This window comes from Opisthorchis viverrini (genome assembly GCF_000715545.1).
Source record: "Opisthorchis viverrini unplaced genomic scaffold opera_v5_15, whole genome shotgun sequence".
NCBI classification, from domain to species: Eukaryota; Metazoa; Platyhelminthes; class Trematoda; order Opisthorchiida; family Opisthorchiidae; genus Opisthorchis; species Opisthorchis viverrini.
Genome location: NW_008751671.1, coordinates 2,137,190 through 2,151,209, shown reverse-complemented (window position 1 = coordinate 2,151,209; position 14,020 = coordinate 2,137,190). Strand labels below are relative to the sequence as shown.

General features: G+C 43.4%; 3 protein-coding genes across 3 annotated transcripts in view; 2 read left to right on the top strand and 1 right to left on the bottom strand.

Annotated features, from left to right (window-relative positions):
* The window catches only part of T265_01417 (hypothetical protein), a gene marked incomplete at both ends in the record, with an annotated part of 23,729 nt that extends 18,649 nt beyond the window's left edge, over nucleotides 1-5,080 (top strand). The window contains one exon of the mRNA XM_009165443.1: nucleotides 4,770-5,080. Coding sequence (XP_009163707.1) covers nucleotides 4,770-4,987 — 218 coding nt within the window. The remainder of the gene's footprint in view (nucleotides 1-4,769) is intronic.
* Nucleotides 5,081-6,435: 1,355 nt separating this feature from the next.
* The window catches only part of T265_01416 (hypothetical protein), a gene marked incomplete at both ends in the record, with an annotated part of 88,737 nt that continues 81,152 nt past the window's right edge, over nucleotides 6,436-14,020 (bottom strand). Inside the window, one exon of the mRNA XM_009165442.1 lies at nucleotides 6,436-6,516. Within this exon, the coding sequence (XP_009163706.1) occupies nucleotides 6,436-6,516 (81 nt within the window). The remainder of the gene's footprint in view (nucleotides 6,517-14,020) is intronic.
* T265_01415 (hypothetical protein) lies at nucleotides 8,551-12,597 on the top strand (the record flags this gene model as incomplete). Its single annotated transcript, XM_009165441.1, has 2 exons — nucleotides 8,551-8,754; nucleotides 12,331-12,597. 2 exons carry the CDS (start codon nucleotides 8,551-8,553, stop codon nucleotides 12,595-12,597), a joined length of 471 nt encoding a protein of 156 aa, XP_009163705.1.

Sequence of the window (14,020 nt, the reverse complement as noted above, 5' to 3'; positions counted from 1 at the left end):
CGTGTTGTTTACACGAGCCCTATTGAGAGTAACCTACCTCGTCTTGGTCGACGCTTTCCCATAGTGTCCAGAAGTCGTGTCTGCTGACGCGCCGACAACAACCAATATCCTGTAAGTCCTGTCTCAGATCTTCAGCCAACATACCCTACTGGACACTTTAGTTTTGGATAATGGATCACAGTTCACCTGTAGTTGCTTCCGAGAGTTCTGTCGAAGAAGTACAATCACGAATGCTCGTTCTCCACGAAATCCTTCGCAATCAAAAGGTCGCAATCAAAAGATCGTTTAAGCGGGTGCTACTGAAGTTTCGAGTGGAGCAGATATCTATCCTAGTTCTCCAAGTGGTCTATTGGACCACTTCGAATGATCCTATGGAAGACTAGAAATAATCTGCTGAATCCCTCATGGACCGGGAGTTGCGGACCATCAAGTAGACGCTGACAACTTGCCCACGGTCCACGGTGACGTCAGGGGGGGTCCAATTCGATCCAGGCCTACGTCTCAGGAAACGCTGGGGCGTAATGCATGGCGTTTCTGTTGGCCAAGACATTTGGATGCGGAGCAAGAGTCAACTCCGTCCACACCATCCTTTGGGGCCACCAACATACCATAACAACCTCCAACTTGACATTTTTCTTCTTGATCTAGGGCCAAACACGCCCGACTGGATGCGACCCAAAGCAACGCGCCGGCGTGAGACCCAATCATTCTTCTAAAAAATGGACTGATTGCCACCAGCAGTTACCGGATTATTTTCATAATGACCCAAGAAAGTTCCGTTATTGAATTTTCCCCCAAGAGGAGGTTTTGAGATATCAGCGGCCTTATTTACTTGGTAAATTACTGCCAAGTTATTTTTCGAAAGTTTGGGTGTTTTTTGGTCCCATTTTTCGGTATCTTGGATATTTCCATAAGACCATGTTTCTCTTATTGGCTAGTTGCACCTTGTATATGCTAACGCGTTTATCGCTTTCCACGTTCATACAAAATTCGACGTTGTTTCCACTGTACGTTGTCTTTGGTTAAGGCAATAAAAGCTCTTCTCCGAAGGTGATCGCGCCGTGACTGGGCAGTTGCGCGCTCGTTCTCACTTCGCCTATAGCAGTTGATGGCGCCTGTTCATACAGTAAAGGTAAATAGGTAGGATTCGTTATGCCGGCACCCTCGGTTGTCGACAATATGAACGGTCAATATTATTGAATCCGAGGTGAACTGAAAGCCACATACTGGCCTTTGCGAAGGAGCAGTTGAGGTCACACGCATTGGTGATCCTTAGGAGGATCACCTGCCGCTACACACACGAGGATCGTCTAGGAGGTCGTTTGGAAGTGTGAGTTCAAGGGCCCCTGTGGAGGCCCTGGTTGACTCTTCTGATTGGTGTATTGGAGCACGAAATATCTTCCACTACATTTTTGTGTGTGCAAAAGTCGATATTCATTCAAATTTAGAAATATCTAGAACGCAAGGGTACAATTCAGGAGACAGCGGTTGTCAGATTTGTTGTGATCTGGGCGTTTATGCTTTGTTGCTCCGTCACAGACTATCAATTTTTCGGTCGCTTCCTGTCTACAGTAAGCCGGAAAAGGGACCCCTTTGAGGTAAACGGTCCTCTAGCGTGTAAAATGAATGGCCTTCCCAGCGTGATTTACAGCGCCACTACCCTACGATCACTGTGGAGTTCCTCTCCTGTAGCAACGGAGAGGTACGGATTTCACCTACAGCACTAGGAGAGATTGTTTCCACTCCCCACAAAACTTGTTGCCAAACTGTTCTGGGTATTCTCAGATTCTGTAGGACTTTGATGAAAGGAAACTTCAACCAAAAGGTGTAATACCGTTCAGTTCTATCATACCGTGTGAACGCCACCTTAATCTTAAACTGTCTGCACGGTGTCAGGGGTTATTCTCCGGACCGGCTGGCTAGGATTACAAAGCAGTACAGGCTGATGACCTACACCTCTAGTGAACAGAAACCTGCACTTCCCCACCAGATTCTGTGTATGGGCCTCTGCCACTTGTCCCGTATATCGGCGATCCAACCACAGCAGGTTTGAACTAGGTCCTGTCTGAAGGTTGTCTGGAATTGCCGAGCGAGGTGACCTTCTAAATAACCACGGTGTGTCTACGTATTCAGTCTTTTGAAGATCTACTACGGCAGATATCTCGAACATGAGCATCTAATCATTCAGCTGTAACACCCTTCCGGTGCCTAGCTGCCATGCCACCCGGAGGAAGCACGAGGGCTGGGATACTGCCAGGTCGCCCACGCCTAGACAGGGGAAGTCGGGTACGAACCACGGACCTTCCGGTCAGTAGGTTTGCGCTCTAACCATTTGGGCCATCTCGCCCCCGCCTGAGCATCTGGTACGACAGTAAACTTCTCACTCTATCTGTTTGGCTCATTCATCTATTCTTGTTTTTACTAGGTGATATCAGGTCAAGATATCAACTGAGGACGGCTGCACGTCCACCGCCATCGCGATCCATTCCAAATGAAGTTGTTGGACGAAATCCGGTCTGTTTGGGCTAGTTTTCGTTTGATTGCACAGCTACTTCGAGCGGGCGGTCCATATCAAGGTATTGATATAACATGGGTTGTGAAATTTTAACAAATCACAGGTCTTGCTCCGGCATGCCACACGGACACACAGCTTAATATGTTTCATCCGACAGAAGTTTGTCCTTCATTACTGAATGGTTGGTATCTGGCCACCCCGAAAAAACGGCGTTCTACTGAGGTCAGACGTGCACGGAGAATGATGTCATGCAAGTATCAATTAGTTCTCACATATGCATAGCTCTTTTCCAGTTATCATGGACAGATATCGTCCTCGCGAAGATTTAGTCCCATGCGCAGTCTGTGGAAATTTTAATCAGCGCGGATTCTTATGTGGTGGGTTCTGCCTTTTCATCTTGCTCATCCTTAACAGTCTAATTCTTAGGTTATATGCATGTTTACATTGTTTTAGCTTGCCTCACAAAACTCCAAACAGCTCGGTGATCAGGATAGTCCTCACCATCCATAGCATAACATCAATTTTCAACACTGATGCCTTGTTGCGGATCAGGGTGAGAGGTATTGGCCGTTAGTTTCATGGATGGAAGCCAACACTGGCATTTCTATCGTTCCTGTCTGGGTTCGGGCTACCCAAAAGTGTCACAATTCTTCACTTCTAGTGTCGAACGGTGGTTCTGCACCAAAAAGTGCTACGGACGAACGTGTGACAGGACGAAGTTAGGAGAGTTAAGTGACTTCTGTGCTACATTGAACTCTTCATAGTGTCAAGCGCCTGTTTCTGCATAGTAAGCATCTTTCTCCATCGAAGAGTACCCCTAGGGTTAGCTGAGATTGTGCTTCAAACTGCTAAGTTTGTGGTGACCACTAGATGTGTCTCCGAGGTGCAAGCTCTTTTAACAAAAACGAGGGATTCAAAACCCATGGAATGTTCTGGTGCCAACAAGCACTCGGCCACTTAAACCGCTGGCACGCTTGTTGACTAGAGAGTTCTAGGCTTTAGTAAATGAAAACAACCCATTTTATGGTGGGAAGCGAAAAATCGCTTGGCTTTTTTATGAAAGATATTGCCAGCGTGAACTGTCTTTTACAAGAGACTATTACGCAAAAGTCTGATGTAAAACTTTAAAGGGAGGGATGTTTTCCGAGCGCAGTAGCGGAATAAATTCATTCCGGAGTTGTTGCTGATTGTGATTCATGGGTAGGAGCTATTCGGGATATTCTTGGAGCTGATCCAACCTTCTTCGGAAAAAACTCACCGTAACGTAGAGTGAAGTAAACCGGAGCCATAGCGTTCGTGGAATTGTTTGGTCGTTTACAAGCTCTCTTATATGGAAAGGTAGGCCTTATATAACATTTATTTGTACGCAAGAATACACGAGGTGCGTGCTACAACAAACCAGTCCAGCCAACCTTTGTAGAAAGCCTGTGGTTGAAACAGAAATTGTTGATTCCAACAATGTTCTTCATTACAGTAGTGCTCCGTCAGCGAAAAACGATTGAACTTGAATTCTTCGTTCCTTTTCAGACGGTTTATCTTCCGGTATGAATGGTTTTCATGGAGGATAAACTCATACCCTATGAAAGGGCTTTCACCGAAAGCTTCGGTGCAATATTAAGTCACCGGGTTTAGCGTTTCGTTGCATTATTGTCTGTAGGTTCTCACTCGTACTGTCCATCAGCACGGTTCAACACTTAGACAATTTCTCATGATGATCCGTGCTTGAAAGCACAGTTCTTTTACTCTCCCAAACTGACCCGACTAAAAGCCAAATAAACTGGCCCGGTCTGTTTGGTTGTATTTTTCATCCTAAATTTTCTCCGGGCTAGTTATTGGCATTTGCCAGTCTTTTTTTGGACCAACCAAGCGAAACCTGTTATGTGACGACACTTCGGTCTACTCATCCCATACGTGGTGAAAACTAAGTTTTACACTTCTTCGCGCTTACACTGAGATTTCGCTGTTCAAACTGCGGTTTATCGGCTAGCTGTCGTTCCCCCCTTTCCGCTTAGCTGGCCATTGTTGGGATGGTTTCCGGGCTGCGGGTGATAACTTAGTGGCTGTTGTCCTGAAATCGTACTAAGGGAAAACACAGCTGATGATATCTCTTCTATCAACTCGATCGCCTTTGGGGACCCAGCGTGGCCTAGTAGCTACTGTCTTCAACTGGCCGTACGACGATGTCTCTTCTGCCACCAAGTGGATCGCGATCCTAATTTGTTCCTTCTTTTTACCAACTTTATTTGATTTTCAGTTAACTGCTACGAAAAAGCGCGGGAAGAGACGAACGCCCTAAGAGCTCTTGTCGGTGATAAACTGCCCAGTGATACGGAAATCCGATTTGTTTACAGAAATGATTCTGCAGAAGTGCAGCCTGAGAAGGCGAAGGCCATCCGTGTGGATCGTGAACGTCCAGCCTGGTTTCCTGGCAACTTGTTACAGCGATCTCGAGATCCAACACCTACTGAGTGACAAGGCCCATTTGGCGATGTTTCCCCCGTGAAGAATCGCCGTGTAGATATTTTCCCCAAAGGCTTTTAATAGAACTGCATTTTCTCGTGTACCTTATATTCTTTGCTTTCCACTCTGTAAGGGGTAATGGGGAAACATTGGAGAGAAGGCTTCTGCAAACAGAATACGTGGTAATGTCTTGCTGCGCATGCTACTGGCATTTTGTAAGTAGCGTGGTTTCAGTACTTTTAAACATTTAGGGCTTTTCTTGAGGAATTCTATAGGAAACTATACTATATATGCGCAGTCAAGTGTTTATACTTTATTGTTTTTAAATCTGTACAAGGGGTCACATTTTAAAGGTTGTTATAGGATTCTCTGCAACTTCCACGCTTATCCCAGTCAACTTCCGTAAAACCTGTATAAAACAGCTAATGGCTTTTTTTGGCATCCACTCATCTTTTCTTGGGTTTTTATTAGTTGTTGCAGAATATATGAGCTCGAGAAACAGTGGTACAGAGCGGTCAGGATGGAGGGAAAGACTCGTCATACAGACGTCTTCGCTGTTCTGGTGCCCAACATTTTTGGATTTTGCGGTATTGAGAAGGAAATATTTTGTTAACTCCTGAGATGCTTGGTCGTATGAATTGTATGCTCGTCATGCGTATGGGTAGGGAAGCATCATATGAACTGTAAAAAATGCGTCGTATATAAGTTTTCTTGCTTCTCACATTGGTATCCCGACGAAAATATCTGTTTACACCCTAGGTGAATATCTTCGGGCGAAGTGTTTTTATTAACTTCCATTTTGACATACTCTTGTTGCTAGAATAATGGTGTCAAAAGGTTTTCCTTCAGCCAATGACCGACCGTATAGATGTTAGAATTGGACACTCAGCGCATACTTCTTCAAGTCTCTCCTTTGAAGCGTCAACAAAACTTCGAAATATGAACAGCTCCATGTGAAGTACAAAATGCATTTTCTGGCCGTACCGTCAAAGGGTGAAAGCTGATTCCAAAGTCTGGTATTACATTCTGCGAGTTCTCGACGTTTGAGACCACAGTATACACACAAAAGGAAAATTGAGGAATTATTAGAGTTGGCTTGGTTTTTTATACTCCGTAAAGTCACCGCCTTGAACCTTGTCCATGGTTCTCGAAACTTGACAGAGTAACGCACAGACTCGAAATTCCACCTATAGACGCAACGGACGTGTACTCTTGCTAATAAGGTACGAAATTTGTTGTTTCCTCTAAATTGTTGTTGTTGAAACTTCGGCGAAATTTAGGCGTTATTGTATGCTTTATCTGGTGTCCTAATTAATGACACAACTTGTCTGCAGGGTCCCGATGCGTTGGCTGGGAGGGCTATGTGGTAAATGATGTCATGTCAGTTTCTTCGTACATGCATTTTCTCAGCATCTTTGATAGGAAATCTCGGATTGGTTCAGTCATCTGGTCACTCCAGGTTAGTTAGTATAGAAGAATGGATCATTAATTGGCTGGCGCTTAAAAAAGCGACTGGGACGTTGTAAACCCCGCATCCATAACTGAATGGAAGAGATATAAAAACAGATCTTATTAACGTACTTTCAGATATGAACTCAGGGCCCGAGATGCCCTAGCGGTTGAGGTGCAAAGCCGCCGACTGGATCCTGGGTTCGGACTTAATCCTGGCTTCTCTAATGCAACTCTAGGCTTCGGCAACATTGCAATATCCCAACAGTTGTGCCTCATTCGCAACGCACGATAGCTGTTTATCAAAAGGATGTCACTGCTCAACGATTTTTCATGATCCATTTATGTATACGGTTGAAGATCGTAAGCACGGTAAATTTATAGATCCCCTTATTCGGTCACCGAATTCAAGTGTACAAGGCGACATAGAGGGATAGACATCACGAGGTAAACCGGTGAACGCTGGAGCTCAAAACCACTCTTCCCACTGCTGGGGCATTTGACTTAATTGTGACGATTGGTTTGGCCGGTGGACCGCCCGATTTGTTCAGTGAAATTTTTATTTCATAGTAGTAACTGATACTTCCAAAAGACCTGGAAGTCATCAAGATATTCGCTTGGAATTCTGCAGCATACTTTTTGTAGGGCAGGGAATGATGGAACCCTTCTTCATTATAACTCAGGAAGGGCGTACATGGGTCGAACAAGTCAGTGGTCTCATACGTCCAACCAAAGGGCTATTAAGGGTGAAAGTAATCAACTGCCTCAGCTCTGCGGCATCGAACAATGCTCTTACTAGCAAAAGAAGACAGTCTTTTAATTTAGCTCTCTGTAAGTTCTGTGATTACATGGTTCTGTATGGGTTAACAAAAGTGCAACAAAAAGGCTGATGCTGAAGTTCTGATTAAAGTGAGTAAACCTAAGCTAAATCTGAAGAAAAGCTTCTAAAAGCGGTTTAGGATTAGACAGTATTAAATTCAGGCTCTAACCACTGAATCATCTCGCCATATATAAGAATTAGGATTCTAAATCTTCGCAGTTTAGGTCAGTTTTTATCAATGCCTTTTTATCTAAATTTGAACATCTACACTTTACTATAGCAACCATTCAGAAAAACAATTTTCAGATAGTATCTCCAGGAGATTTGCTTACTTATCTGAAAATTTCATCATGTAAAGTTGGAGCATGGTTTTGTTCCGTATTTTTCCACCTCTGTGGGAGTGAGAAAGCCCGCAACACCACTGCACATAGTCTGGTTTTGTCTGGACAGTTAGAGTCACACAAATATTAATGCACGTCGAAATTTAAACTTCAGAAAAAATCAGTTCATTAAGTCAATGAGCGAACTGTGAACGATGCGGGTAATTTACAGAGAGAATTTGTGAGCATCAGTTTATCCAGTAGGGTTACTTTTTGTGTTCTCGTTATTTATGTCATCTGATGTTCTGTATGGTGTCAGTGCATAGGTTTCTTAGAAGTCGAATTTCAGGGGTTCTCGAGATTCACGTTTTTTTCAAGTCAGTCCGATTAGGTTACACTGAAACCACCAAATTACCAATTCTGGATCCACGCTGCATAGCAGCTCTCATCAGTGTTAGTCCAGTTTCACCTCTACGGCAAAGAAGTCTCCCGTTTCTACACTCTGATCACGTACAATTGTTTTATCACGGAAGTTGATGGGCGGACTCACCCATCCGTAGCCTTTTGCTCGGGACCATAATGTGGCAACAGTTAACTATGAAGGTAGCTTGTTTTTCGGACAAATAATCGAACGACTAGTTATTCCTTGCATTCTGTCGTAACACAGGTCGAATTTTGCGTGGTACTTTCCAAACCTGAACAATTTTCTGGATTTCTCACAATAGATTCATTCAGGGATTTTAGTACATTTAAGGCTTCTGGAGTAAGACTTGTTAACATTGTGTCGCACTTAGCTATTGTTTTATTTCAGGGAGCGTTCATCTACGCCGCTGTTCCAAAAACAGGCGACACAGCCAACTCCAAAATCTGCTACTTTTTAGCTCTAACTAAAACTGATTAAGATGTTAAGAAAATACGTAAAGCGCAAGCAGTCAGCAACAGTGAGCCAACTCCAAAGCAAGGGCCGCTCTCTCTTATTTTAAAGGATGCCGTATCCAATGACAACGTACACAACCTTCAACCTAGTAGCACAGATAATTTTGACTGCTTCTGGAATGAGCTCGTTGATTTTCATTGCGAACTCTCGTCAACACTACAATATAGATGATGACCTCAGGAAGTGGCATATACCTGCTCCACGTGAACTCCAAGCTAATGACGTTATCATTTCAAAGCCGTTGGAGTCAAAGGTACGGTTGTTCTGGATAAGAAGGCTTATACAAACGAGGCCCACCACCCTAAAACATGACTGGAAATTCGTTGCGCTTGACAAATGTGTCATGCTTGTGGGGGAGTTGGGTCTACTTCCCGAGCGTATACTCACACCTGATATTTATGGATCAGTAAACTACTGTCAAACTCTATCCATGACAAACCGCGATACTTTGTGTTGCGGTGATGGTCGATGATGTAAAACCGGCCACCGAGACAAATGGCTCTCTTATCTTTGACTTCTTGGTGCTGGTTGAAGAACTGGAGCATGTGATGATTAGAAATGAGTGCTTGCTATGTTGGCGTGCAGTTGATTATTTATGTGGACCGATTACGCTGACTAATGTTACTTGAAACTTCACGTATGCTACATGGAGAAAACATGAATTTTAAACAGATTTGCGCCCGTTCATTTTGTGTATACAAATAGCCATGTAGATGTTCGACAAGCTAAACCGCTGGGACCAATAGTTTCCTCATTTCCGAGCAGAAGGAATATGGCACTTTCTGGCGAAGAAAACAGCGTTTGGAACACACGATACCGACCGGAGACTCTTGGCATCACCAACCGGTGAACAGTTAGGTTTAACACATCACCTTGTCGATTTTGCCTTAGCTTTTGCAATCCTACTTTTCCAGACACTGTCAAGTGTGTGAAAGCCTTCTGAGGCGATCAACACTGATGGGCTAAAATATAGTTTGTGAGTTCAGAAACAGCCACTTGTGGCTGGTAAACCGTCATTGAATTAGCTGAGGAAAATACGCTGCGTCGTTCTGAGCCTCAGTTTGGAGTTTATTGTCTACAGTGGTGATCTTCTAAACACGATTCTCACTTAACTAGATATCTGGAACATAGGAGTCAATATAAAATGCTTGTATCAACCAGTGATCGTTTTCTATCACTGTAATATTTCCCTCTCCATCTTTGTCACCCGTAAAGTATAAAGTCCGTCATTAGTTGGTTGAAGACAACTGGGGTGACTAGTATAACTGGTCGGTATTATTCTATGACTTACTTAGAACAGAAATCCAGAAATTGCTCCCCACAGTGTGTCATCTGAAAGGTAGATCTGTAAGTGGAGTATAAGTACGACGGACTGAATTGAGCATTACTGGTACTTAGTAGGGTCATTAGGTCTCTTCTAAAAGACCTACTCCCGAAGACGTAATTCTGTCATAAACATATCACTTGTGCCTTAGGGTATTCACCGCTGAGACTATCCACCAAAAAGTTTCTATTTTCATTTTGTGTCACTATACATAGTTTGGTCAGCTGTGAGACTATTCCCAATTTTCATGAATGCTGTTTAAATCACGAGGATTTATAGGCCCCTGTAATCCGGGTCGGACAGTTTTGTTCGCCAATCATATCTGGTGAATGATACTAATCTAACTCCATTCCCTTCTTTTTTGTTTCTTTCTTTCCGATGATTGATTGTTGGAATAACCAAAAAGCAATCAAGATGCAGTTAGCTAAACAAAAGAGAAGGATACTTTACTCAGCCAACCCGCAGAATGACACACGACTTTGTCAACGGGTGTGAACGTAATTGACAAAGCCAGAAAGTATGCGTATATACGGGTCATACATAGTAAGAATGGTAGACACGTCAGAACGATATTCATACTCCGTGAATGAAATTCGGAAACATCAAGCAGCTTCAATTGTCCCACAGATTGTCGTCTTTCTTCGGAAACCAATGTGGTAACATCGCACTGCATGCCTGCTAGCCTCAAAAAATACTCAACATAGATTGCGTATGGGTCGCTTAAAGCGCAAGAATCGTAGATTATTCTCTAAACATGTCGCAAATGTGAAATGCCAAGTTAAAGCCTAAACTCGCATGGAGAACTAAAGTCCTCGTCTCATGTCCAGCTGCTTATATCGAACAGTACCATTTGGTTGTATTATTTAGCCGGCAGATCGACTGAGATATTGTCACACAGTCGGCTCATTTACTTTCATTGTCCTTTCAGCATTGTTTTCCCCGTGGTTGTCAATAGCAGCCGGTATGAATAAATCGCTATCGTACGAACCTCGCCCGCACATTGGAGATCTGAGGCTTGAGACCACCCGCAGTAGGCTACTTTATTTACAAATTTTGATGAATCGATGCATAGTTGAATCAGTTTGTACATAATTCACGTTCTGGTTGCACCCTCAAACTCAACACGAATGTGCATTATTGAAGTGGCTGAATTCACTAGTAAGCTTCTTTAACGTATCCAGTAAAGACGAAAGTTCGTTAACTTAAATTCACGCGCAATCGATCGTAAATCCACATGTGTTATTGCATACCATGAACTCTGGAAACGATCATTTCGCTGAAACAGCTTTCAGATTCAGAACCAATGATAGATCCGTTCGAACTAGCAGTTGCTATACAACTGACACGTAGCGAGGAACATTTTTCTTCAACAGCATCTCTTTTATTGGATTTCGTTGCATGTTTAGTAAATTAAGAGTGGGAGAGAGTTGTTGCGTGAGGTCACCGTTGTGATATTTTGGTATCCACCAAGCGTAGAGCAACTTGCTTACCAGCGGTTCAAACCAAATGACTTGCTGCCAGTTGTTTCAGTTCATTATATTATCGAAGCACAGAGGTGGGAGGCAATGCTTCCTTTGAGATCTCAGCGGGCCAATACATCACAGAAAATATTTATTCGCCACGACCGAGGTTGTAACCATCAAGGTCCGTTAGCCCGAATTGTGTTTACAAAAGGCCATATTCAACTGCATTGACTTGGTGGCCCATATGATTGTACCCTCCGAACAGTTTGACAATAGCCACTCTCCGGACATTTCCAAGCTCCCATTTACTCGTCCACATGGCAGTCTAAACGGATGGATTAAGTTTAGACTGTCAGTTTTTCAGCAGAGTTTCGTTTTACCACGTTCAATTTGGTCACATTTCTTATGGCTGTATTGGCCGTCTGGTACCTCACTTAGACTACTGCATGCCACCTTTGTGTGTGATCCTGGTGCCTGCTTAAGTAATACGAGTTTTAGAACTGCTGTGATTGTGTCCACGAGGTTTCCTTTGAGGCTATCTCTAGGTGCCGCAGCTATTTCGACAGGCCATTGGGTAGCATGCTTGAAAGCGTGAGATTGGCTTTGGGTTCCCAGAGTCGAACTTCAACTCCATCTGTTTTTATCAACAGTACAAGAATTATTCAGATAATATATATGTGGCTATGCAATAATTATTCAGCACTGTAGTTAGTAATTTGCTCAAAAGAGTGCAAGCCATGCTTTTCCCGCAGCAACCATTGTTTACGAGGAGCTGGTGTTCCTTCCGCCATGCGGAATATCGTGTGAAGTTACAAACGTAATTCAGTATATTGTAGGGGTGACAACCCTGAGAAGACCAAACCCTATGTTAGGATACCCCATGAAATTTATGGGCTGAAGCGGAGCATTCCAACGGACCATAGTTTGAACGATCAGTACTGATCGGTGACCTGTGGTTTGCGCGGAGCAAAGGGGACGAAGTGTACTCAAAAAAATTTACAAACAGAGAAAGCGCATTTCTCAATACGTCTAAAACGCCCAGGCCGGCCAGAAACTCAATGCTTCTGAAGACGTTAGGTCTTGTGAAGGAGCATTTCTCGACCTACTCAATACGCGTTTGAATACACCCGTTCAGCTGCCCCACTATGGTGTAAAAATTTACCTTCAACTGCAGCACCCTTTCGCCGCCCTAATGTCATGCCATCAGAATGAAGCACGAGGGCTGGGACATTGCCAGGAAGCCCAAGCATATACAGGGGAAGTCGAGAGGTACAGGTCGGAATCGAACCATGGTCCTTTCGATCAGTAAATTCGCGCACAAACCACCGAGCCATCTCGCCCCATTAACTATACACAGAAAGATAAGCTTGAAAGTGTTAACTTAGTCGGAGGACGTAAGAAGTGTTTGAAATGATGGATTTTCACCGGAGTCTGATCTACGCAATATTAGAAGATGAAAGTATTCCCTAATGGTTCATGGACCCTTAAATAATGTTACCTCAGACGAAATGGAAGCCAGCAGAAAACACCCAGGCGGGTACGGCAAAATTCACACCATAAAAATACGGGAAATGGAAACAAACGTTGAATTTCCAGTCCCTGGAGTTCACGGAGGCCTTTGACTCAGTTAGCTACGGATAATACTTCGAAACTTGCATTGTTCGGAAAAACTAAAAACTACCAAACCCACTCATTCAATTGCATACTCGGGGAGTGACCTCTTCCGAGTTTGAAATTATCATGTGAGCAAGCCGAAGTTAGGTCTCAGCTCCCAAATTGAACAAGGTTTATCGGATTACGATTTTTGCGGGGGTTTCTTACGATTCAAGATATGGTGTAGCTGCCCCGTAACTTTTGGATGATTCAATACTGAAATAGCGCCTTGAGCCGAAGGTCCGCATAACATTTCTTACGAATGACCAAGCTTTATTAACATATGTGCAGGCGGAATGAGAGCAAACAGTAGCAGCGTTACTCTTCGGATAGGTTACGGTTTGGTCTGAACATAATTGTCTTCTCCGAATTTAAATTAATAGTCGTGGTATAACCTGCTTTGAAGATGTTGACTTACTCGGTGGCTCGTTGTCCACGGATTTAAAAAAGCGAATTTCTGCAACAAGGCTCTATCTGTCTGGTAATACAGGTTCAGTCAGTGAGATTATATTTTGCATTACAAAAAGAACAACCATTGAATGTTACATCGGGGAAGGTTCTCTTAGTGACATCATAGCAATTAAAAAGGGTGCAACCGGCATGAAGGAGAAATGATTTCCAATAAGGGTGAAGCAGCTGTGCAGTGCTTCCCAGCTTTTCGGTATAGGGTGGCTTTACTAACATGACGAAATCTCCAATGAAAATTATCGTATCTCCTAACATAATCATCAATTTATAGGCTAATGTTTGCTTAATTTGGGGCGAATTGGAGGCATAACCCAATTTTTCAGCAATTTTTTTCAGTTTGGCTACTCCAGCACCAAAGGAAACATTCCATGATGGAAATGTATACTTAAAGGCTCAACAGCGGTTTTCACTTAAATTCACATTTCCTTTACCTTCGGAAACGACCTCTTCCATGCTGTAGTCAAATAGTTAAATATGTCAGCGACTGTCGAATATGTATGGAGTTTGTTTAACACACTGGTGCGCATTTACGAGGGTCTTTTGGGGAAGGGTCACAAAGCATCTTTGCTAGCTTGAGCGTTTCATTGTTACATCCTGACAAATTACGGTGT